This window comes from Balaenoptera musculus, chromosome 12 (assembly GCF_009873245.2).
Source record: "Balaenoptera musculus isolate JJ_BM4_2016_0621 chromosome 12, mBalMus1.pri.v3, whole genome shotgun sequence".
In the NCBI taxonomy this organism is placed as follows: domain Eukaryota; kingdom Metazoa; phylum Chordata; class Mammalia; order Artiodactyla; family Balaenopteridae; genus Balaenoptera; species Balaenoptera musculus.
Window position 1 is genome coordinate 27,732,761 of NC_045796.1, and position 23,636 is coordinate 27,756,396.

The 23,636-nt window shown below is 38.6% G+C and overlaps 1 protein-coding gene across 6 annotated transcripts in view; it reads left to right on the top strand.

The window, feature by feature from the left end:
- MAP7 (microtubule associated protein 7) overlaps window positions 1–23,636 on the top strand; it is a 164,190-nt gene that overhangs the window by 111,399 nt on the left and 29,155 nt on the right. For 4 of the 6 annotated variants that reach the window (XM_036871374.1, XM_036871372.1, XM_036871373.1 and 1 more), the window contains 3 exons: window positions 14,005–14,168; window positions 14,972–15,089; window positions 18,738–18,848. In XM_036871374.1, the coding sequence (XP_036727269.1) occupies window positions 14,005–14,168; window positions 14,972–15,089; window positions 18,738–18,848 (393 nt within the window). The remainder of the gene's footprint in view (window positions 1–14,004; window positions 14,169–14,971; window positions 15,090–18,737; window positions 18,849–23,636) is intronic. The other 2 variants (XM_036871377.1, XM_036871378.1) reach the window with 1 other exon arrangement.

A 23,636-nucleotide genomic window follows, 5' to 3' on the forward strand; every position in this document is an offset into this window, starting at 1 on the left:
ATCCATCCAAGCAAAGATAAGCACTTGTGTCCTCTCCCATCTCCACCCCATCCCTGATGGGTTAGGTTTCCCACTGTTAAATGTCTCCTTTGCGCTGCAGTGCGGATTCATATCTGCCTGAGTAAAAGTAGCTCCATAGGGTCAGGAGACTACTCCTTTATAATGTAAATCCCATCATGAATTAGCTTCAACACCTTAACTCATACCTTTCCATTTGGGTTTCTTTGTCTTTCAAATCCAGGCATTATTAGTTTTTTTTTGTAGAAAGTATAAATATGCTAGTCACACAAAAATCATTTCCCTTCTTATGCTATAAAGTTGTATAGCTCTGAGCCTGCAGATTCTCCCTACAAGTTGCCTAACTTTATCTGTTGTGTGGCTGGGTTTCTTCTTAATATGTGGCCCCATTTTAATTCATATCGATGATGTAGAACATGGCTTATTAGTTTATATATTTAAAAACTCTATTTGCTAGGTATTGTGTTAAGAAGATGAATAAAGGTTGAGACCCAGCCCTCCAGGGCTAGCTACAGTCTAGTGGTGGGGAGGCGGGAACAGATAAACACACAGCAATTCTAATAGAGGGTGGTATTGAAGGGGTATGCACATGGGGCATCAAGAACCCCCCAGAAGGACCTAACCCAGCCTGAGGATGTCAGGGGCCACCTGAACGTCCAACTAGAGGATGAAGAGGAGTCACCCAGGGAGCTAGAAGAGGTGGGGACTGTAGAGCATTGACGCAAGACAGGTGGCAAAAGGGCATCTGGTAACAGACCCAACCTGCTTATCAGATTCTTATATGGGTCAAAGTAATGTTCAGATTATTGTATTATCCTGTGGTCACAACTTTACTTTGTTGGTGAGCTAGCATATCATAGACATGGTTTTTCTTTCTTCTTACCCCTACCATATTTAATACCATAGTTTTCCTTCTTTTTTTTGACCCCACCACTCGGTTTGTGGGATCTTAGTTCCCTGACCAGGGATTGAACCCGGGCCCTCGGCAGTGAGAGGAGTCCTAACCACTGGACCGCCAGGGAATTCCCAGTTTTCCTTAATTTTGATCTTATCTCTTTTGTTGTTGACAGTCATAATTTTAATGAAATACATTTTTATCTATCATATTTCTATTTTATTTTACTCATTTTTATTTTTTTCTGCATTATTTGCATTTTCTTTTAAAATTTCTTTTAAATTTTGGCCTATTCTTTTACACTTAAGCTGTCAGAGTAGAAACTAATCTTCATAAATACACAAATAAACATACATGCACACGTACATTTGTAAAAGAGTCATCTAAAATCTAGCATCTAATTTAAGCTGTGCCTTAGAATACATAAGGGTGATTTCTAAAAAAATTTTAGTTCTAAAAGAAAAAGTGCAGCTGATAAACTACCCATAAATATAAACTGTGCTTTGCAGAAGCTATGATGGGAGTAGAATAGTTTTTTTAAAAAAAAGGTGGGAGGGGTGGGGGAAGGGCTGTCCCTTAATAGCAGGTCTTTGGGGTGTGCTTTTTGAAAACATGAAAGCAGTTGATAATATCAACTATTATCAAACTTTCAAACTTTAAAGCTTTCCAAGTTAGAAAAAAAATACTTTCCAGAAATTCCAACAAAGCAAAGTTTAAAGTTATTGGCCAGTGAGATTGATTATTCACTGTTGGATGTAGGTTGAAATTAACATTGAAATCATTAAAGATTTTTTTTTTAAATTTTATTTATTTATTTATTTATTTATGGCTGTGTTGGGTCTTCGTTTCTGTGTGAGGGCTTTCTCTAGTTGCGGCAAGTGGGGGCCACTCTTCATCGCGGTGCGCGGGCCTCTCACCTATCGTGGCCCTCTCCCGTTGCGGAGCACAGGCTCCAGACGCGCAGGCTCAGCAAGTTGTGGCTCACGGGCCTAGTCGCTCCGCGGCATGTGGGATCTTCCCAGACCAGGGCTCGAACCCGTGTCCCCTGCATTGGCAGGCAGATTCTCAACCACTGCGCCACCAGGGAAGCCCAAAGGTTTTTTTTTTTTGTAATCCACATTTTTAAAAAGCAAGTTAAAAAGAGGGAGAATAAAGGTCTTTGTTTTGGGTTGCATGTCATGTTTGTATTGTTTTGCAAACAGGGAGGATCTATTAATAATTTTCTATAGGATAAATTTCTGAGTCATGCTTTAATGCTTTATGGTAGGATTATGTCATGCGGCCTGCTCTTTCCACATTATCCTTCAATTTATCATATAAAATCAGGCATAATTCTTCAAGTACGGGACTGTTCTATTTGTTTGGTTGAGCATATGCACTCTGAAAGCTTTATTTTTCTGCCTTAAAAGGTTTTCCCGTGAAGAAATCTCCTCAACCACTCTATTTCATCTGATTCTATTCAGGCCATTCCTTCAAACTTCGCTCTCTTGACTTCTGCATCTTTTTTACCATCTCTCTTCTAAGCTGTAATTTTGGTTTTTTTCCTGGGATAAGTGGGAGAATTGTATTTGTAATTGTACAAAAAAGAAGGGTTGTATCATGGTCTCAACCCTCCTTTTTTGATGATATGGGTTTCACATTTCCAACTCACTCATAAGGCAGTAGATGCTTTCCTGTCATCTGAAACTCAACCTCTATACCAGCGGTCCCCAACCTTTTTGGCACCAGGGACCGGTTTCGTAGAAGACAGTTTTTCCATGGGGGTGCAGTGGTTGGTTGGTACAGGCGGTAATGCGAGCGATGGGGAGCGGCAGGTGAAGCTTTGCTTGCCCACCCCTCACCTCCTGCTGTTCGGTCCGCTTCCTAACAGGCCTCGGACCGCTACCGGTCCGTGGCCTGCAGGTCGGGGACCCCCGCTCTATACCACTACATTGCCCATCAACTTTCACTCCAGAACACTCCTCTGAGGAACTTCTGTGTCTCAGTCAACTGCACCAGCATCCCCGTGCCCCGCCCAATTATCTTTCCACTATTTTTGATGCTTTCTCCTGCTGCTGGAGGCACTGGCATCTTTCTACCAGCCTTAACTACCGCATCTTTTACAGAATGACACGTGGTGGCCCAGGGCTGTGCACTGCCTAGTCTCCACTTGGACCTATTGAGCCACTTGTAGGTACCAGTGGTCACTCTGGACTCAGTCTAGTCCTCTAGCTGGGGCTTCAGCTACCTCTAGCCTGGTTTGTAAGTGGAATTTGCCACACTCACTATCCCTGAATCCATTTAGTCACAAGACCAGCAGGCCTCTGTCTTCAACATAGGTCTCAGATCCATGCCTTTAAATTTGCTGCCTCTGCTCTCATCCTAGTTCAGACCTTAGTAAATTTAGATTTTAGTTACCCAAAACTATCTCATAGATGTACTTCATTCCTCCAGCTCGGTCACGGTTAGTACCAGTCCTTCTTTTTTTTTTTTTTAAACTTTGGGTTTATTTAATTAATTTATTTATTTATTTATTTATGGCTGTGTTGGATCTTCATTTCTGTGCGAGGGCTTTCTCTAGTTGTGGCAAGTGGGGGCCACTCTTCATCGCGGTGCGCGGGCCTCTCATTATCGCGGCCTCTCTTGTTGCGGAGCACAGGCTCCAATCGCGCAGGCTCAGTAGTTGTGGCTCACGGGCCTAGTTGCTCCGCGGCATGTGGGATCTTCCCAGACCAGGGCCCGAACCCGTGTCCCCTGCATTGGCAGGCAGACTCTCAACCACTGCGCCACCAGGGAAGCCCCAGTCCTTCTTTTTTGAAGCCTTCCTGGTTTTTATGATCTTTCCCTTTTGGAAACTCTCATTTTCTTACTCTATATCTTGCATAACTATCATATTTTAGCTCACATTCTAGTGCTACTTTATATGCTACTGAACTTTTTCTATTTGGACTTTATAGAACTTTCTGGTTGTATATATTTTAAGCTTTTAAAGGGTATGGTCATGGTTTTCTAATTCTTTTTATCCCAATACACAACGCTAAATATAAAACAGACACATAATAAATATTTGCTGATTTTCCTGATTTTACTCAAGCCTTTAATTACATATTAATAATATTAATATTATTCATTAATAATAATAATATTTATTGAGCACTAACTATGGGCCAAGCAGTGTTCTAAACACTTCACTCTGTATTATCACATTTAGGTGCAAATTAACACAGTGGTTGTACTTTTTGTTGTGTGGGCCTGCCATAGTTGCTGATGTTAAGTTATTTTATGGACTGTCATTTATTTTATTTTAAAAATACATTGTGATAATTTAGCTCAAGGGAGGAACTGAATCTTAAAAAATGGGATAGTTAATAGACCCTTTTTTCTTTCTGCCGTATCAGCTATTTAAGCGTATTTTTAATATGTACAGGGTCACCAAGATCAATGTTTACATTCTTCAACAAGTGGTGATTCTGTTAAGTAGAGAGTGGTCCCTATGCTTCAGATGCGCGTGGTAGATCTTCCGAAGTTTCAGAGCTGGGCACGTACCCCGCTCTCATGTGGAGGAAGAGCTATTCTGCTTCCTCCTGCACAAGCAAGGTACATGGGTGCTGTACTCACTGTCCATTTGACACAGAACCAGAGGGTAAATGTAAGTGTTGGAGCAGATTCTGATATTGTTTTGAGAAAATTTTGTGGCATTGACCATTTGTTAGCCTTGGAGTCCATTAAGAATCTGTAAGAACTTGGAATAGATCCTGGTTACTAATTTCTCTTCAAAAACATCTACAAGAATCAAAGCATGTAGAATTTATGCAATAGTATAAATTTTTGACTTGAGATAGTTTAAAGTAATACTAACTACCACCACCACCTTTTTTTTACAGCTATTTCCTGCTGTTTTACTTCACATATTCATTCACCTACTATTTGATGTGTGGTCACTATTGAGCCAGGAACCCTGGGGCTCTTAAAGTGAAAGATCAATTTTCTAGCCTCCTGGAACTTACATTGCTATGCACTCCACCTGGAATGTTTGTCCTGAGAGATGCATGGAGCTCATTCTCTCTCCTCCTTCAGATATTGTTTAAATGCCATCTCTTCAGTGAGGCCTTCCTTGGCCATCTTACTCAAATTTGCAGCTCCCCCAAACTGGTACTCTATTTTTCTCCACGTCACTGTCAGTATCTAAGCATGTATATATTTTATTTGTTTGTTGTCTGTCTGCTTTCACTGGAATATAAGCTTAATAAAAGAAAGGACTTGTGTCATTTTTAAATTTCTATAGCCTAGTACCTAGAATAGTGCCTGGCACATAGTCGATGTCTAACAATTGTTGGTTGAATGGTAAATGAATAGTAAATCTGTATGTTTCAATATAAGTAGAGGTGAATGCAGCAGGTATACTGCAAATTAGTTAGACATTACCAAATTATCAGGTAATACCCACCCTTATAATAGTCCACTCAAACAAGTCTGAAATTCTTATTCTTAAGCATTTTCTCAGTTAGACGAACGAGGATACAAAGCTAATCTGTAGAATAGTTGTGCCTTAAAACTGCTTGGTCTTCATATATGCTATGAAACTAATAGTCCTACAATATGTTGACAAATTCAAAGGAGTATCTAAGGAATATTTAGCAGACGAATAGTCTTCTGTGTTTAGGAAGATATAAGGTTTCCCTTTTTGAAGGTGATACAGATTAAAGTTTGAAGTATTGATGCGAATGGAGTCACATTCCCAGCTGGGGGCTTTCTGAGAGTCTATAAAATCATGGAAGCTTATCAGAGAATTGTATGATTGACTCATAGCTCATGAGGAAAAAATAAACTTAATCAAATCTCTCATTCAATTCATTCATATTGGGTTTTATAGCTAAGTTCAAAGCTGTACAGGAGATCTATCATAATGTATTATATTAGAAATAACAATAAGATAATATGAAAAGGATTTTGACCTTCAATTAAACTATTTTTGCACTGTTTCTCAGATAATTTCACCAGACTTCCTTGCCCTTCCAGTCACAGCTTTTCTGCTTTGCTTCCCTCCCCACCCTTCTTACTCAGTGTGTGTTGTCACCTCGGGCAGCAGTATTAATAAGAGTGCAGTCAAGAGATAAATGATCATTGTAAAGCAATTATACTCCAATAAAGATGTTTAAAAAAAAAAAAGAGATAAATGATCATTTCAACCTGGCTTAGAATGTTCATCTCAAAAATGTTGATAGAGAGGTTAGAATTAATTAGTAAACAACCAGTGATGACGTACTCTGATTAGCATCATAAGTGAAACTGTCCCTGGTTTTACATTTCACATTATTATCATTGATAGATAGTCATTGGTTTTAATAAGACTATCCACACACCAAAAAAACAAAAACAGACTTTGGGAAAGTCTTTCTAATCCAAATTTCTACTGGATAAAACTTTGACAGATTTGTGGTCAACCATGGCATCTGCTCTCCTAAAGTTGTCACTTAATGAATAAAGTGTACAAAAGCTCCCAAGGCCTCCAGGCAGGTTATGAACAACCCAAAGGATCTGAGTACATGTTAGTGGGAGGAATTCGGACAGGAGCACACACCAAAGCACTGCATCATGAGTCAGGCTCAGGACTGGAAAGAATAAATGCTTGTTGCGGGATGGATTAGATAACTCAGAGGCTGAAGCTTTGACATAAGGTAAATCATTGTGACTAAGCAGCCATTGTTTATTTCTCCCAAGTTGACTTTGCCTTTAAAGCTGACAATTCAAAGGTCTTAAAGCCTTAAAAGTAAATGGTCTTTTAAATAGACGATGACGAAGGCCAAGAGTGACATTAGAAGATCAGGATCTTCACATTGGATGAACACCTTGTCCCAATCTAGAGGAGGAACTTTAGTCATGGGGAGGTGTTCCAAATTCTGCCTTTTAGCGTAATGGTTCCTCGTTTTCTTCTAGAGTCAGACAGTCCAGAGTTTGGATTCCAGTTCCACCACTGACTAACTTTGAGACATCAGGCAGGTTACTTCACTTCTCTGTGAATAAGTTTAATAAAATAAGTTTAATAGCAGTGTCTACCTCACTGGCAGCTATGAAGGTACTGCCTGTAAATCACTTGGTGTCAGCATAAAGAACTGAGCACACCTCACCGTGATGATGGTGGTGATAAAGATGAGGATGGCAGGTCATGTGACCCCAGAGACTGATTCTAGATGCCTGGGATTGGAGAAACCTAATGTTTCTGAGCTACTGGTAGACAAAGATAGAGGGGTGTTTGTGCTTCTGGTCTAGTAGGCTGGGGCTCAGTAAGACAGCCAGGGAAGAGGATGGCAACATTCTATGAGGAGTGAAAGTGGATTAGGGTCAAGGCAGTAACAAAAAGATTCCAAGGACAACCATTGCTCTGTGTGCTTTAGCAAAACTCCGTTTACTTTAGCTGAGGCTAAACCCTCCTTTAAGCCTAGCTCTGAAGATAAGAAGTCCTGGCACAGTATTGCTTTCCTATTTCTAAAGAAAGGGTCTAGATATTTCACAAGTACAAGCACCTCAGCTCTGTCCCAACACCTCAGTCCCATTAGTCTACCGCTATGTCAAGGGAAGAAGGCGAAGTAGGAAGTCCCCTCGGGCAGGAGACACAAGTGTTGTGGGTATCTGCAGGGTCATCCTTATTACCAGGCAGTTCTCCAGTGTAATATTCAGATGAGAGGAAAGTAGAAACACAGTTTAAATGACTTGTTGAGAAGGCTTTGAATTAACACTAAGGCTCAATGTAGATCACTTTGCTTGGAAGTCATATAATCCTTTATCTCCTTAGCTCATTTATTCATCATACTTACTTTTATCACCTGCTAAACTAGACACAGTTTTATATGGGGAAGAACTCAGTAAGAGCAGAGTAGTTACGATCTAGAGTACAGGTAGGAGTCTGAAGGAGCTATGGGAGTGACTTTGCCACCAGAGGAAGGGCCATTTGACCCAGGACTTGAAACATGGTTGAAGTTTGCCAGGTGGGAAGAGGTGTTTGGGGCAGGGGGTAGCGTGTAAAAATGTACATGATTATACGGTCAATCTAAGGCGTTGAACTGGGGAACAATGGGGAACCAACAGGTTTTCAAGCAGGACTGTGACATCGGGTTTGTTTGCGGTTGAGGGGGAAGATATCTCTGAGAACAGTATGAAGGATGGATGTGAAGAGGAGATAGACTAAACACCAGGAACAAGAAGGGAATGAGGGCTTAAATACAGTAGAATCGAAAGGATGGGAGAGGAGACACTGAATTCTGATGTAAAATGATGGAGTCAATTGTGGAAGTGTGGAGTTAGGTTGGAGCATCCATGAGGGTGAAATTGAGAATGACCTCGAGGGGTCTAACTTTGCAAACCATTAGGAGGTCATGTATCTGGTATCAGAACGTAGAAGGCAGAGCAGGTTCTGGTTTGAGGTAGGGATGAATATGCAGATATGAGTAAGGTTATGTGATGGATATGACCAGGAAATTTTAGGCAGGAAGTTGTGAATACGGAGGAAATAGTGTGTAGTAACAGAAAGTACAGGCTTTGGAATCAGAGCTGACTTAAAATTTCAAGTCTACCTCTTTTAGACCGTGTGATCCTGGAAGAGCTATTTATCTCCTTTGGGTTTTTTTTCTTCATTTGATTTTTACTACCAGACAAAATGGGATTATTATTCCCACATTTATTACAATTTTGTTTTCATTTGCCTGATAGCTATTTGTTCATTCATTATTTTTTTTTGACACTTTGTTTTAGGTTTGTTTCTTTTAAACTACGTAACTGGGTGTTTTGTGTTTTGGCCTGGTCTAAAAGTCTCAATCTTAACTAATAGGCTTAGTTTTATTCCTTTAGCTTTTAGTTTTGACCTGGTCTAAAACTCTCAGTCTTAACTAATAGGCTTAGTTTTATTCCTTTTAGCTTAGTTTTATTCCTTTTAAACTTTGTTTTTTTCCCTTTTTATGGTAGGGGTAGGGTTGGTGGTGTAGAGGTGTAGGCGTTGGTTTGATGAAAGTACTGTTCATTCCATGATTCCCTGTATTAATTTAGAAGTTGTGCTATAATTTTCCATACTATTAGTGGTTACCTTTTCATTCCCATTTCTTCATTATTAAATAAAATTAATTAGTATTTCCTACACAGATGCTCTTATTTTTCATTCCACAACCCCCCTTCCCAGTGTTGATTAACCAAGTTAAGCTGTTTTTTTTTAATTAATATTTAGCACAAAAAAAAGAAAATCAGTGTTTTCATACCAACATAAAAATGAAATTTATTTGAATGTAAGTAATCACAATAATTATTGAGGTAAAGCACAAAAATTAAATTTTTAGCCCTCAAAATCAAAACAGAAAGAAACCTAATTGTAATCCCTCATATGTCCTCAAAGGTAAAAACAACTGAGTCATGGGAGTGAATTGAAAAAGATCTTGGAGAACATTTTGTACACACTCTCTAACTTAGAAGTCAAAGGGGTTAGCTAATTGTTCCCAGGTCACACAGAATTAGCGGCAGAATCAAGATCCAAACTCAGATATTATCACTTGTCGTTTTCTGACTTTTCACGATATTACTGGCTGTTCTGGTAGCCAGTGTTACCAGTAACCTATTCATATCCTTCCATATCCTAGCATGAACCTAAGCTGTGTGTGTTTCAGAGGTTAAGTGTTAACATCGCTCTGTTCTCTGAGTGTCATCATTGGTAGTGGATGGTAGTGGAACACGTTCTTCACCCACACTGATGTAAGCCTGCTCAGAAGGACCAGGCTGGGCACTAGATGGTCGAATGTGACTGGGACGGGAGTTGACCCAGCCCACGAGTGCACCATCTGGTTCTCTGTCCTATCTGTGTTCTTCCGTTTAGCTGCCTTTTTTCTGTAGCGATAAGACAGGAGTTAGTATAACGATCATAAAGTTTCACTCACTATAATTATCTACATGTACGGAGTCCCTACCATGTACCTGCCACTGCCCTAAGCACTTTATATGTCACCGCAAGCCCGCCTGGCAGCCCTGTCAGGAAGACGGTTCAAGGAAACGAGACCACAGAAGTCACTGCTTGCTCAGTGACACATACTGGGGGGTGGCAGGAGTGGGAGGTGGACTCAGGTTCCAGTGAAGCCAGAGCTTCTACTCTATCCTATACCCTTTCATTTCAAACTCCTTTTAGTACACGAGTCACTGTGTGTTTCTAAACAGAGTTCAAATTGATGGCGAAATTCCCCTTTGTGTGGCACTGACATACTGTTACAGTGTCACTGAAGTATAATCCTGGTGGCAGCAGCTCAGGGATGGGACTGGGTTGTTAAGGTCCAGGGGCCACAGTGGGTTTTCATTTCATTTTTATATTATGATCTCAGAGTCCAGGAGAAAATGATAACTTCACAAAAGTAAAGGTTAATGATATTCATCACAGGTCCTTTTTTGGGACATGTTATTCTTTTATAGAGCTGCCTCTATGAAATTAATGAATGTTAATGATTTAAATACTGAATGAGTTGTATTTGTCTGTTCAGACTGCCATAACAGACTACCATAGATTGCAGGGCTTAAACAACAGAACTTTATTTTCTTACAGTTCTGGAGACTGGAAAGTTTAAACCTATCAAGGCTCTGGTTCAAGCCTATCAAGGCTCTGGTAGGCTTCAGTTTCTGATGAGAGCTCCTTTCCTGGCTTTCAGGTGGCCGCTCTGTTCTCACGTGGTCTCTCCTCTGAGCGTGAAGAGAGAGGGAGAGTGTGCTCTCTGGTGTCTCTTTTTATAAGGACAGTAATCCTATTGGATTAGGTCCCTACCCTTATGACCTCATTTAACCGTGATTACCTCCTGAAGGCCCTATCTCCAAATACAGTCACATTAGGCATTAGGGCTTCAACATATGAATTGCAGTGGAGGGGACACAATTCAGTCCATAGCAATTGTTGACTTTTTTTCTTGCATTCAAAAGTCTCATTTCTTAATGAGAAAATACAAAACTTTGATATTATCTATCATCCACAGGGAATATTTTAAATAACTAAACCTCTTAGAATAAGTTAACTTTCAATTCTTATTAAAATATTGAAATATTTTATGTTATCCTTCAGTTTAAAAGATTGCATGGTCTGTACTTGGTAATAATCCTAGCAGTCAGCAGCATACTCTGCAATAATATGAAACTATTGTTTGCTATTTCACCATTGTTTGCCTGTTCTCTGTATGGCTGTTTAAAGACAACAGTTGTTTAAAAAGGCACTGCAATAGGATCTCCACATCCTGGTAGAAAATTAGAAGTGGAACTCAGGAGTTTGATAAACAAATATTCTTCCTTTAAAAGATTATTTGGGATAAAACTAATTATTGTTGTACTAATGTCTAGCCCTGTTGTGATTGATAACACAATGTTAAGAGCTACCTTTAATTTTCTGAATTGGAATTATGATGATGACAAATCTGGCAATAATGGCTAATATTTACTGAATGCTTACTAAGTGCAGAGAACTATTCTAACTATGTTAGATGTAATGATTCTTTTAATCCTCACAGTAAACCCATGAGAAGGTCCTATATGTAGCCAAGATCTACCCTGACAGAAGTGAGGCATAAGGAATTTAAGTAATTTGCCTAAGACCAGCCAGTTATGGGTGAATGAGTCAAGAAGTAGTTCTCAGTGAATCAGAAAGTAATTAGTAAGACCCTTGGTTATGTACAAGTTGTGAAAAACACTATAGTGAGTGGAAAAAAAGTGGGAGGGCGAGTTCTTTGCTACATAGAAATCCAAGTATAAGAAATGCTAAAGTTTGTGGTAGATGTTATAAGAGCAGCAATGAGCCCTGAAGAGATGAAGCTTCTGGAGAAGACCTTAAGGGCAGTGTTCCTCCATATGCCATCAGTGGATCACTTGGGACCAGAATCACCTGGGAAGTTTGTTTGAAATGCAGATTACTGGGCCCCATCCTAGAAGTAGTAGAAATGAATGAGAGTTGGAGCCCAGCAATCTGTGTTTTTATGAGGCTACTGCCTTAAAGGATGGATCTGTTTGGATAAGAAAAAGGATAGCAACTTTCCCAGCAAGGCAACCACAGGAGCAAAGAGATGGGGGAAGTATGGTTTGTTTAGGAGCTGCAGTAAGGAGAAAGGTCTCCAGGGAGAATGAAGAGGCCGTTTTGGAGAGCAATGCAGAACAAGACCAAATAAAGATATTAAGGCCAAGTTTAGGTAGGACTTATTTCACTTAGCATAATATTCTCTAGGTCCATCCATGTTGTCACAAATGGCAAGATTTCATTATTTTTTATGGCTGAGTAATATTCCATGGCCTATGTATACCACATCTTCTTTATCCATTCATCTATTGATATGGACACTTAGGTTGCTTCCATATCTTGGCTATTGTGAATAATGCTGTCTATTTGTTACTTTTAATATGTGTTCTCAGAGTATTTTTTTTATTTATTCAGTCATTCAGTAAATATTTATTGAGCACATACTATGTGCTTTTTCTCTGAGTAAACTTTTAACTTGGGCCTGAGAATTTCTTTAAAACCGTGGGCTTTTAACATTGGAAGGAAGGAACCTTGAAGATCAATTTCTTCATGTTTTAGGCAAGAGAAAACTGAAATCCAAATGAAATTGTTCAGGTCTCACAATGTGTTAGCAGCAGAGCTGCTGGGAAAACCCAGATCTCTGTGTACCACCCTGAGTGATGTCAGAGGACAAACTTACCGTGGGTTTGTCCTCATCCTTTTCCTTCCATGAAAGTCAAGTCAGTTCAGATCCATTTCAGTAGATTTGTCTCCTGAAATGAATAGCTCTGGAAAGATTTAATGGTAGCAGAAATACAGAATCTCTAATTTCAAATATTTAGAGGAAACAAAATGTTCTGAATTTATTGTTTTTCCCTTAAAAAGTAACATTTTAATTGCTATACCACCATAGTGTCCTCCAGGTTTATGCTCGATATTTTGTTTGGACACTTTTGCCAACAATGTTAATAACTCACATTAAAAATGTGTTTAGCTATCACGGCTGAAGGAAGCATCATATTTTAAAAAGTTTTGTGGGATTTATTTATCCCTGAAATGAAGAAGGAGCATATATATATGTGAAGAAGACAGGAAGCATTCCATCATTGAACCATATTTTTTGAGTTGTATATTTTCATTCAGCTTTTTTTTAAGTCTTACCTAAATAGATTATGAACTCTTCAGCCACAAAGTCAGCTGTTTATTTGATCCCTGACATCCTTTTACTGACTCAATGTGATATGCCTGTGAGGCATATCTTTCATCAACTATCAATCTTTGGAATTTTCTCCCAAATCCTTTTAACACTTACAGAAACAATGCTATGTTGAAACAAATGAAGTCACACATTTTTTTTTTTGGTAAATTTTTTTTAATGTATTTATTTAATTAATTTATTTTTGGCTGCGTTGGGTCTTCGTTGCTGCGTGCGGGCTTTCTCTAGTTGCGGCGAGCGGAGGCTACTCTTCATTGCGGTGCGTGTGCTTCTCATTGCAGTGGCTTCTCTTGTTGCAGAGCACGGGCTCTAGGCGTGCAGTCTTCAGTAGTTGCGGCACGTGGGCTCAGTAGTCGTGGCTCATAGGCTCTAGAGTGCAGGCTCAGTAGTTGTGGCACACGGGCTTAGTTGCTCCGTGGCATGTGGGATCTTCCCAGGCCAGGGCTCGAACCTGTGTCCCCTGCATTGGCAGGCGGCTTCTTAACCACTGCACCACCAGGGAAGCCCAAGGCACACACTTTTGATCTGGAGGATATCACATGTTTTAATGAGAGAGAGACAGATGGTACTGTGGGTTTGAGGGCATCACATCGCTATCAGCATTGAGATGTGATGCATGCACTCTTCTGCAGTAATAATATACCAAACTGGAGGGCTGTTCCAGTTCCCAAAGAGTAGAATTCAGTGCATCTTCTTTGGCCTCGTTGTTTGCATAGTACGTTACGCTAAAAATTTATCAGTAATACTTTTTTCCTGAAAATTTGAGAAAAGCAAAGGCCATGGTTGGTTAATTAAAACCAAAGACCCCATCCATGTTTGTTAAATGTGGGCCGTTTCTACAGCCCTAACTGTTAAGTTTTTCAACCTGCCTGTGTTTGATTTCCCTCATTTTTCTTCCTGAAGCTGCAAGAGAGAGAATCTGGTTAGAGAGAGAAGAGCGGGCCAGGCAGCACTACGAAAAGCACCTGGAGGAGAGGAAGAAGAAGTTAGAAGAGCAGAGGCTGAAGGAGGAACGTAGGAGGGCTGCTGTGGAGGAGAAGCGAAGGCAGAGGCTCGAGGAGGACAAGGTGGGATGCTGCTCCGAGGGAAACGTGGGAGGCTTGTCTGTTTCAGAAGCGCAGCACGTTTACTGCGGAGCTTCCCGTTACGGCGCTGGGATGCACAGCAGGAACGTCTCAGAGGCAGCGGATTTACAGAGTCATGGTTTCTAGGGAGGTTGTGGTGTGGAAATCAGGTAGAGAATGGTATGATTGTCACTGTTGCCCCAGGCCCTTTAAAAGCTCATTTCTCTGGTCTAGACCTATAACTTATTTATGTTTACTTCATCTATACTGAAGTCTTAAGACTACTCCCAGTAATTGGATTTCTGTAGGGCTTTACCATTTACAAACGTTTCCTCATAGATTGTCTCATTTAACTCTTACTCAATCCTTGAGTAAGTGTTGTCAGTTTTTGTGAAAATGGACATTTAGACTCAGAATAGGTAAGTTACAGAAAGTCGTACAATCCATTAAGTTGTGGGGTTGGGATTACCCACATCCGTAGATTCCAGATGCTGTTTTTAAAATACAGTACCACAGGCGTTTAAGCTAAGACCTGCACTACCAGGCTTATGTGAGTTGATGAAAACATCGCACTCCCAGTAGTAATAATAATCGTCATTTATTTAAGTACCTGCTGTGTGCCAAGCACTTTATCAACTGGAGCCTAATAATTTCAGCAACCCCCCACCCAGGTTGATATTACTCTCACCTTAAGGTGTAGGACTTAGGAAGTTTAAGTAGTACCTCTCACTCCACTCGGCCTTAAGTTGAAGACTCCTCAGACAACCAGGTGAAATCTAATCATCAGCTCCTCTCTTCCCTTTAAGGAACGCCATGAAGCCGTTGTACGACGTACAATGGAAAGGAGCCAGAAGCCAAAACAGAAGCATAACCGGTGGTCATGGGGAGGTCCTCTCCACGGGAGCCCCAGTATCCACAGCGCAGGTAAACAGACAGTAACCGCTTTCAGAAATCACTATTTTTTTCTGGACAGTACAAGTCACAGTTGCTTTTTTATTCTGTGTTTGCAAAACAAAAATCCTGCGGAAATAATTAAGTTAACACTTAAACGATGCTTCTACTGTTTGAGGATAAGAGGGTGATGGAGGTAAGAAGATAAGGTTCCCTCCCTCCACACAGGCTGATTTTCTCATCCTTTACAAAATTCTTTAAAGAAATGGAAATCTATGCAATGTTTCTAAGCAACTACTTTCAACTCTACATTATTTTAAGTAATTCATTTGCATAGGGGTTTCAGGATTATGGAATAGGTTAACCAGTTTCGTCTTTTTCTCTGGAAGAACCATAGCAATATTGACAATCAGAATCAATACTATGAGCTTATGTATTCTGACCCTAAAGTATATGCAACACTAAGGCTCTTCAAGAGAAAATACAGATTTCTGAAGCTAGAAATAGTATATGTCCAAGCAAATGGATGTTCCCTTGTTCTTGAATTGACATAAAATCATACTGAAATTTGGATTTAGTGAAAGGCTTTATTTTTGTACTGTAAATTCAATGCACCTTGAATTTTATATAGTGTGTCAGTTCTTTTTCATTTGTGTGAGTCTAATAAGCTTTTTTTTTTTTTTTTTAATTTACTTTGAAAAATCATTGTCTTACATTCTGTCCCCAGGTGGTTTTGTTGAGTCATCATTCACCTTTCTCGATTTAGCAGGACTGGACCACCACTTCACAACTTTTGGTGGTACTAGAAAACGTGGTACAGACATCCTTGTGATTTGCTGATTGCCTGACCTGTAGCTAGCACCTCAGACCTAGGGCCAGTTCATCAATAGCTGAACCATCACCACCTTAGTCATAATGCATGCTTAATATCCTGTTGCATAGACCTAGATCTGGGATGTGGCACAGTGTTTCTCAAGTGTTGATAATATGACTCAGGTGACTTAAAGGTATTGAAATAAAGTAATTACATGTGCTATGTTTACTTTCTTTTTAAATGATCATTTTGGATAAAACCTTAAAAAAAATGTTTTTTCATTAATAAATCACCAGGGGTCAAAGTACATCCAGTGTGGCTTTATCCACCCGACCGCCCCATCAGTACAGCTGTTGCCACTTTCAGTTTTAATTTGAATAACTATGGATTTTCGTTTGCTTTATTCTCTTTCATTCCTAACATTCAGTGTATCTTCAATAACCCCTGCATTTAAAAAGATCTAAAAGCATGTTGCCACAACTTTGCAGTGAACCAAATTTGAAAGCATGTTTTTTTCCCTTGGCTCTTCATGACCCAGTGGTATTTGCTGTGGGGCACATATCAAATCTGTGGTCATAAGGATCATTTACATGTGATATTTCATTCTAGGGATAATTTTGCATATTCCATGCAAAAAAGCTGTCATGGTATATACTTTTATAACCTTACTTATTTTTCTTTTACCTGGCTTCATGTTTTACATGTGCACGTTACACATGTAAACCTGTTACAGATTTTCAAACATTATTGAGGGGAACTCAAGTTACTTAGCTTTACTTCTTGCTTCCACACTCAGTTCAATATATGACCTTTGTTATTGCCACTCAGAGCAAGAGAAACCAGCGTTGTATTTGTGAGCTGTTGGATAAAATCCTTTTTTATAAGGTTTGTGAATTAGAGAAAATTGCTCTTATACTGGAACAGAGTAGTTTGAAAATAATGGGAATTTGCCAAAATTCTCAAAGGTCAGAATGATCTGCTGAGATCTTGAGAGCAGTGACCAGGTCTCGCTCATTTTGAGTACCCCTTACTTGACAGCAATGCCTAACTTGTGGTAGGTACAACAAACAAATCCTAGAAGTTGAATTTAATCCAGATTAAATCAGTGTGTTGTCTCACTGCTCCCACATCAGCTCGCACTGCTTTGTAAAATTTTATACGTTTTAAACCGATTCTTCATAAATCCTTTTGTGGATCTGTGTTTTGTTCAGAGAGGAAAAGAAAAAGAGTAAAAATTCTTATATGTTAAGTAATATAAATATGTATTATATCTCCATAATTTTAATGATGCATGATAGGCCTGCATGTAGACACAATTTCCCCCCAACTGAAGCTTAACATATAAAGCAATATCAGAAAATGTATTGCTATAAGATCTCCTGGAAATGACTTTCATTTTCCTTCCTTGTGCCCTTGAACCTTACATTTTATCATTAAGATGTTCCTTTTGACATTTTACCCTAAATCTTTTCTTTGTTAGGATTGCCCTAAGAGCCCATCAGTTAAGTGTAAATTTGAGTCATAGAAATGATGTTTGGTTATTTTCCTTTTAATAATTAAATTGCTTCATGTAAGTCAAGGGTACGTCAATAAATAAAAAAATTTTTAATTAAATTGCTTCAACTGTAAAGATGAGTCCCTGTAGAAGACAGGAATGTCTGATGTTGATGGAAGACTTGCTTATCCCTTGCACACTGTAAATAATGGCCCAAAATGGTTATTCTGTGGGGGAAATTTTAACATTTTTACCACCAGGGTTACTTAGACCAGTGGGAACGGGGTTTGAAGGCCTCTCTCACGAGGAATATTTTGTTTTGTTTTCGGTTTTAGAAGAAGCTAACCATAGAAAAGAAAATAAAATATGGCAAAACCCCTTTAACTTTGGCTATTATAGGTCAGAAAAACTCCCTGCATCCTACGTAAATATAATGATGAGATTTTTAGTCTTTTCCTTATACGCAGTTTTATTCAGGGAACGTGATTTACGCTAGTGAGTGTGGTTATAGCTTAGTTCCACTGTACAGAGAGCAAACTATCAGAGCTGATTTTTGCCTTTTATACAGCTATTATTTCTCTTCTGACTTGAACTTTAAGAATTACCCTAAAATTATCCAACAGCAATAAGAATATTATTAATAAACTTAAAGAGAAAGAATTCTGATTTTCTTTGCATTGCTGCCAGTTTTGTTAGGCAAGTTTGTGGGCTGATTCTACATCTGTAAACCACACTAAACTCTGTGTTATAGGCACAGAGGTGTGGTTATTAGTATACTTTTAAAAAAGAAGTGCTCTGGGGGCCATCCTTTCCACACCTAAAGTGTTTCTTTTTCTTTCTTTTTAATCTGTTTTTCTATAATGAACTTTAATGCCCTGGGTAAAATGACTCTACAAGCAAAAGTATCAGCAGATGCACAGAACCTGGTGTTCTTTTGATTCTAGTGTTTGCATTCTAGCTTACCAGCACTATAACTACCCCATTGTTCACACTTCGGGAAATTATGAAAGCGTTCACTTTTATGGGCCCTTTTTTGCTTCACGGTCCCCTTCCATTATTTTCGTTGCCCTCCACTGCCTTTCCTTTGGTCTTCCTACATTTGCTGTATTATAACAATATGTTTGAATTTCCCTAGCTGACTAACTGGTGAGCTGAATAGTTATTTTATATTTTTATTTTCCTATAAGAAAAATGAGTATTATTTCTAGCCTTTAAGTTACCTTTAAAATGTCCACTTAGAAAACTGTGCTATAGTAAAGATCTAGTCATAGAGCTGAAAGCATCCAATCCTAGTTTTTCCTGCCGTCAGTGAACTAGGAAATTGCAATCCTGCATGCTGGCTGTCAATTAGCATTATCTCCATTTGTTTTAGATCCAGACAGGCGGTCAGTTTCCACCATGAATCTTTCGAAACATGTTGATCCCGTCATTAGCAAGCGGCTCTCCTCTTCATCTGCAACTTTACTAAATTCTCCAGATAGAGGTACAGTCAAAAGGAAAACAAAAAAAGTGTTCTGTTATTTCCTTAATGCTTTTTTTTTTCTGGATGTTTACAGATAAAAATAAGCATCTGAAGTTGCTTTCCCTACGTTTCTTAAATAGGAAGAAAAAAACTTCCGAGTAAAAAAGCAATAAACGTCTGAGCAGCATTTTCCTTGCGACAAGAACGGTTCTCATTTTAGAGCTTGGCTGAATGATTGCATTTAGCAGTGATGAAAGCGGTGCTTCTCTCAAGTTTTTAGTACATGAGTTTACAGCTCCAGAAATCACCCACTTATCTACCAACATGCAAATAATCTTTGTTATGAACATTTATTTCACTTCAATCAGATTGTCTTTGACTTTTCATCTGTACTTGGAGAATTCCAGGCTTTAACTTTCTAAAAGACCTTTTTAAATGATTCATGTTGATAGATTTCATTTTGCTAATTTATTTCTCCTTTAACCAAACCTTTCTTACTGCATTTCTTGTGTGTGCGTGACTGGTTTTCTGGTGTCCATTCATTTAAAGGGATTTGGCCTAACTTCAAGAATATCATTATTTAAGCCTCCTAAAAATTTCAATATTCATAGTCCTCCAATTAACATCTTATTTGAATTTTGAGTTTTATTCATCCCATGGATTTACAGTACATGAATGTTGAGTTACTTATAATATGAAAGTTTTATTTTATATATTTATGTATCATAGAACGAAAAATCAAGCATTTAAGATAAGCTACTTGTTTTACATAACTAAAATGATTTTAAATTTAAAAAAACCAAAGAATTATTGTGCAATATAAAAACACATACTCTTTGAAAGTAACAAACTGTGGTTACTTTGAGTGCTTTATTAAGAAACTGATTGGTTTTGAAGTGTTTATAGTCTTTAAAAAGAATGTAATGTGTGCATGTTCTATATGTGTGTATGTGTATTTGTATATTTTGTATTGTATAAAAGTTATGGTGTCATTGTTATGTACAATATAATGCGTTGATGTTGTAATTAATCTCTTAAAGCAGTAAATGAACAACTGCCTATTCTTGCCTTTTAACCTAAATCATTTTTTTTAACCTAGTTTGCCTAAATCATTGATATTAGACATGTAGTCAAATTAATGGCCTTTTATATGTTAGAGAAAAGTATTATGAATTGAAGTTCCTTTCATAAGTAGCCTTTATTTTCAAACCAATTCCCTTAAAATAACGGAAAATATAGCATGCTGTTCGTAACAGTTGTGTGTTCATCTTTTCTTTGGAATTGGTCACTTAGCACTTGAATTTAATATTTTTGTGAACGTGGGTCTAAGACAAACTGTAACTGGGACCCACGGTAGTTTTCAGTTAAACCTTGGCTTATTGCCTCCTACAATCCCATAGCTGAAACTGGGGCAAGGTTGGGGGTAGGCAGATGGGCAATAAACCGAATAGAGTACTATCCACACTTCTGTGGATTGACAGTGCTGTGTCAACTAGAAATAAGATGTTTTGTAGACTCTGCATGATAATATCTGATTGGATATTCTTAAGTAATTGGATCTTAGAACTGGGAAAAATTTGTTGGTTGGCTCATCTACTTCAGTTGGGGTAATAGAGTCCCTAAGAGGTGAAGGGCCTGACTTCATATCCTACAAGTTAATCGCTGGAGAAGAGGGACTAGAACAGAGATCACCAGCCCCCAACCCATGTTGTTGCTGCGCTGCATTTGTAGTTCTCTCCTTCATGGATGTCCTTCCTTACATCAATCCTGACTCCACGCACTCTTCCTTTGGGTGAGGTTAAGGGTCAGGGGCAGTTCAATAAGCAGTTCATAGCTGGGGCCAGGAAATTGCCCCTTGAATCATGGTGCAGGCCTATAAAACCCAATGCTAAGCTGGACTAAAAGGATAAGGGGGAGAGCACTAAATTTACGGGTTCCATGTCTCCTCCCCCCTTATCAAAAGAACTGTGAACCAGTTCTGGTCTAACTGACGAGGTCAGCCTGGAAGAAAGATCCGCTTCATCCAGGGGCTCCCGTGTGGTCCAGGAAGCAATTTTTTTTTTTTTTTTTTTTTTTAAAGTTAGGCAGAAGCCTAGCACAGTGAGAGGGCTCTGTCTTTTAATGAGAATAGAAATCTTCTGCATTTGCACTTCTCTAATTTAGAGATTTAAGTAATTTAGTTAGTATAATTTCTTTTCTGCTATCTATTTTTTAAATTGGATTATGCTTTATTATCAAAGTAGAGAGCATTCTTGTCAAATTATTAGAGGCTTTTACAGTCTGCTCATAGAGAGTGTACACCATTACTAGATTGTTTGAGCTTTCTCAGCCCTATAGCACAGGCCTTAAAGCTGATATTAAATTGAAGCTCTGATACTATTAAAGTTGACATTCAGCTGGAATGCTCTGCTGGTTATTCAAAATGCTGGAATATTTCCATACCAGTTGATAAATCTCCACTTCCCCGAGCTGTGCTTCCCCAGGCCCTACAGAGTGTTATCTACTAGCTCTACTAGTAGAGCTCTACTGGTGCCTTGCCCCACCAGTTTTTAAATATTTTGATCATCACACCTGAATATAGTGTCACATAAACTGATAAAATGCCCGAGTTAAAGGAAACCCCTGATTACCAAAGATTTCTGTAATCACTGCAACAGAGAGAATATTGCCTCTGGAAATTTTTGCATTAGAAATGTGTATTGCATATTATCTTAAACTTCCTGCTTAACCAGCTTTTTTCTCAAGGAAGAAGAATAGGGCATTTGAAAAAAGTAAGAAGGAAATTGGCTACTCTTTGCTGAAAATTAGTTCATACATTTTTTTCCCAGAATCTAGATTAGAGGACATGGTGGAGGACCTAAAGCTGAATCCTGCCCACGTGTTCTGTTTGACCGGAGCAGGGGTTTTTTGTTCCTGTTTTAGATCTAATTAATTGCCATCATATTAAAAAATGTAAGATTTCATAGAACATTTAGGTCAGGATGTGGCAACACTTGCCTGATTTCTGCATGGCACCCATCATCTGGAACTGAATAGTGATTTCCTGCTTGTGAAGGAACAGGGTAGCACAAATGTCTCTAATGTTTAGTTGCCTCCTTGGACCAGATGGTCTTTTATGGGAATTGTCAATATCTCATTTTAAGTGCTTAAGTAGGATCAATACTATAGTCATTTCATGAGAATTAATACCTTTCCTTCGGGAGCTTATCATCTCAAGATCAGGCCCCTCTAGGTTAAAAAAAAAAAAACAAAACAATAAAGTAACTCTCCTGTACTAACCTTTACTAAAAAGTTACGGGAGAGATCTATTTCTCTCTTGCTTAGAGCATAGTTATGAATGTGGTAGAAGTGGAAACGTTTCTCCTCGCAAAATCTTTCATTCACAGTTCCAAAGTTATAAAACAAATCTCTTTGGATTTGCTTTAAACACCAAAGAGGGTGTTTAATGATCTTCATTTGAGGCAGATTCTTTGGTTGATGCCTTAAAGACCAACAGAAATAAAGTAATTGAGCTTCTCAATCAAGGGGAAAAAAAGACATGGCTTTTCATTGATAAACCATCTCTGCAGTTCTAAGCCAGTCATCCTACAGAGTTTATCTAAGAAAAGGAAGCATTCACTTCTTCTTCCCTTTATCATCTACTGAAAATACAATTCTGTTGAAGATTTTAATTTAATCCTAATCACTTTTCCCACTGATTTAATTCTCTGAATGTATTCTAATTTTAGGTTAGCCTATATTCTGCTGTTGATACACATACACACACACACACACTGCCATACTATAGTTTATAATAACACTTATCCTACTGTGCATTCTACTAACTGTGTAACTATTACAATAGTTTTTATAACAGATCTTTTTATTTGTCAGCAGATTTAATTTAACCGTGAAGACTCTCCCAATAAACAGAAAATCTAATAAAGAATTCACTAATTCTTAAATTCACCAGCACCTTGATCAAAATAGCTACTCTTTTAAAATAAAGTCCGATAATTAAGGTACTTATTGGAGATTGGTACTTCCTTTCAAATAGGAGCAGATATTTTCTACAACAGCCTTTAACATCGGATGGCTTCTATTAACTAAAACTAATTTCCTAGAATTCAGAAGTCATTTCTTTAAAATATAACATATATAAAAAATTATTATAAGGACAGTTGCTCCAGAGACCAGAGGACTTGCACCTGCTGTTTATGGTCAGAACAGAAGTGGCCTTGTCCGGTTTAGACAGTTTGAAAGACTTTTATAAGCGACTTGGAAGTGTATTCTAAAATAGAGATACAGCCCTCCCTCAGTATCCACAGAGGGTTGGTTCCAGGAGCCGCCGCAGATACCCAAATCCTCAGATGCTCAAGTTCCATAGTGAGCCCTCCGCATCTGCGGGTTCTGCATCCGTGGACACCGAGGGCCAACTGTATATTTATTGGGAAATATAAAATGTGGAAAAATCCACATATAAGTCGAGCTGCGCAGTTCAAACCTGTATTGTTCAAGGGTCAAGTGTATATGCTCACTTTATTTTAGTGATATTTGTAGGATTTTGCAAGCTTCTTTCCTGATATCTTTGGAAAGTAGCTTCTATATTTTCATGGACCATCACTGGAAGCTAACAGTATGAGCAAAGTAATTAATTTATAATTAGCATGCATTTCCTAACAGTGGTCTTGCGAAGCCCCAGTACAATTTGGGACTCCACTTCATTGCATCATTTTAAATTTATTTTCTTGATTCTTCACACACCCACTAGTAATTTCTGACATTATGATTATATTGGATTTTGGCTTTTCTATCTTAATTTTATCTTCA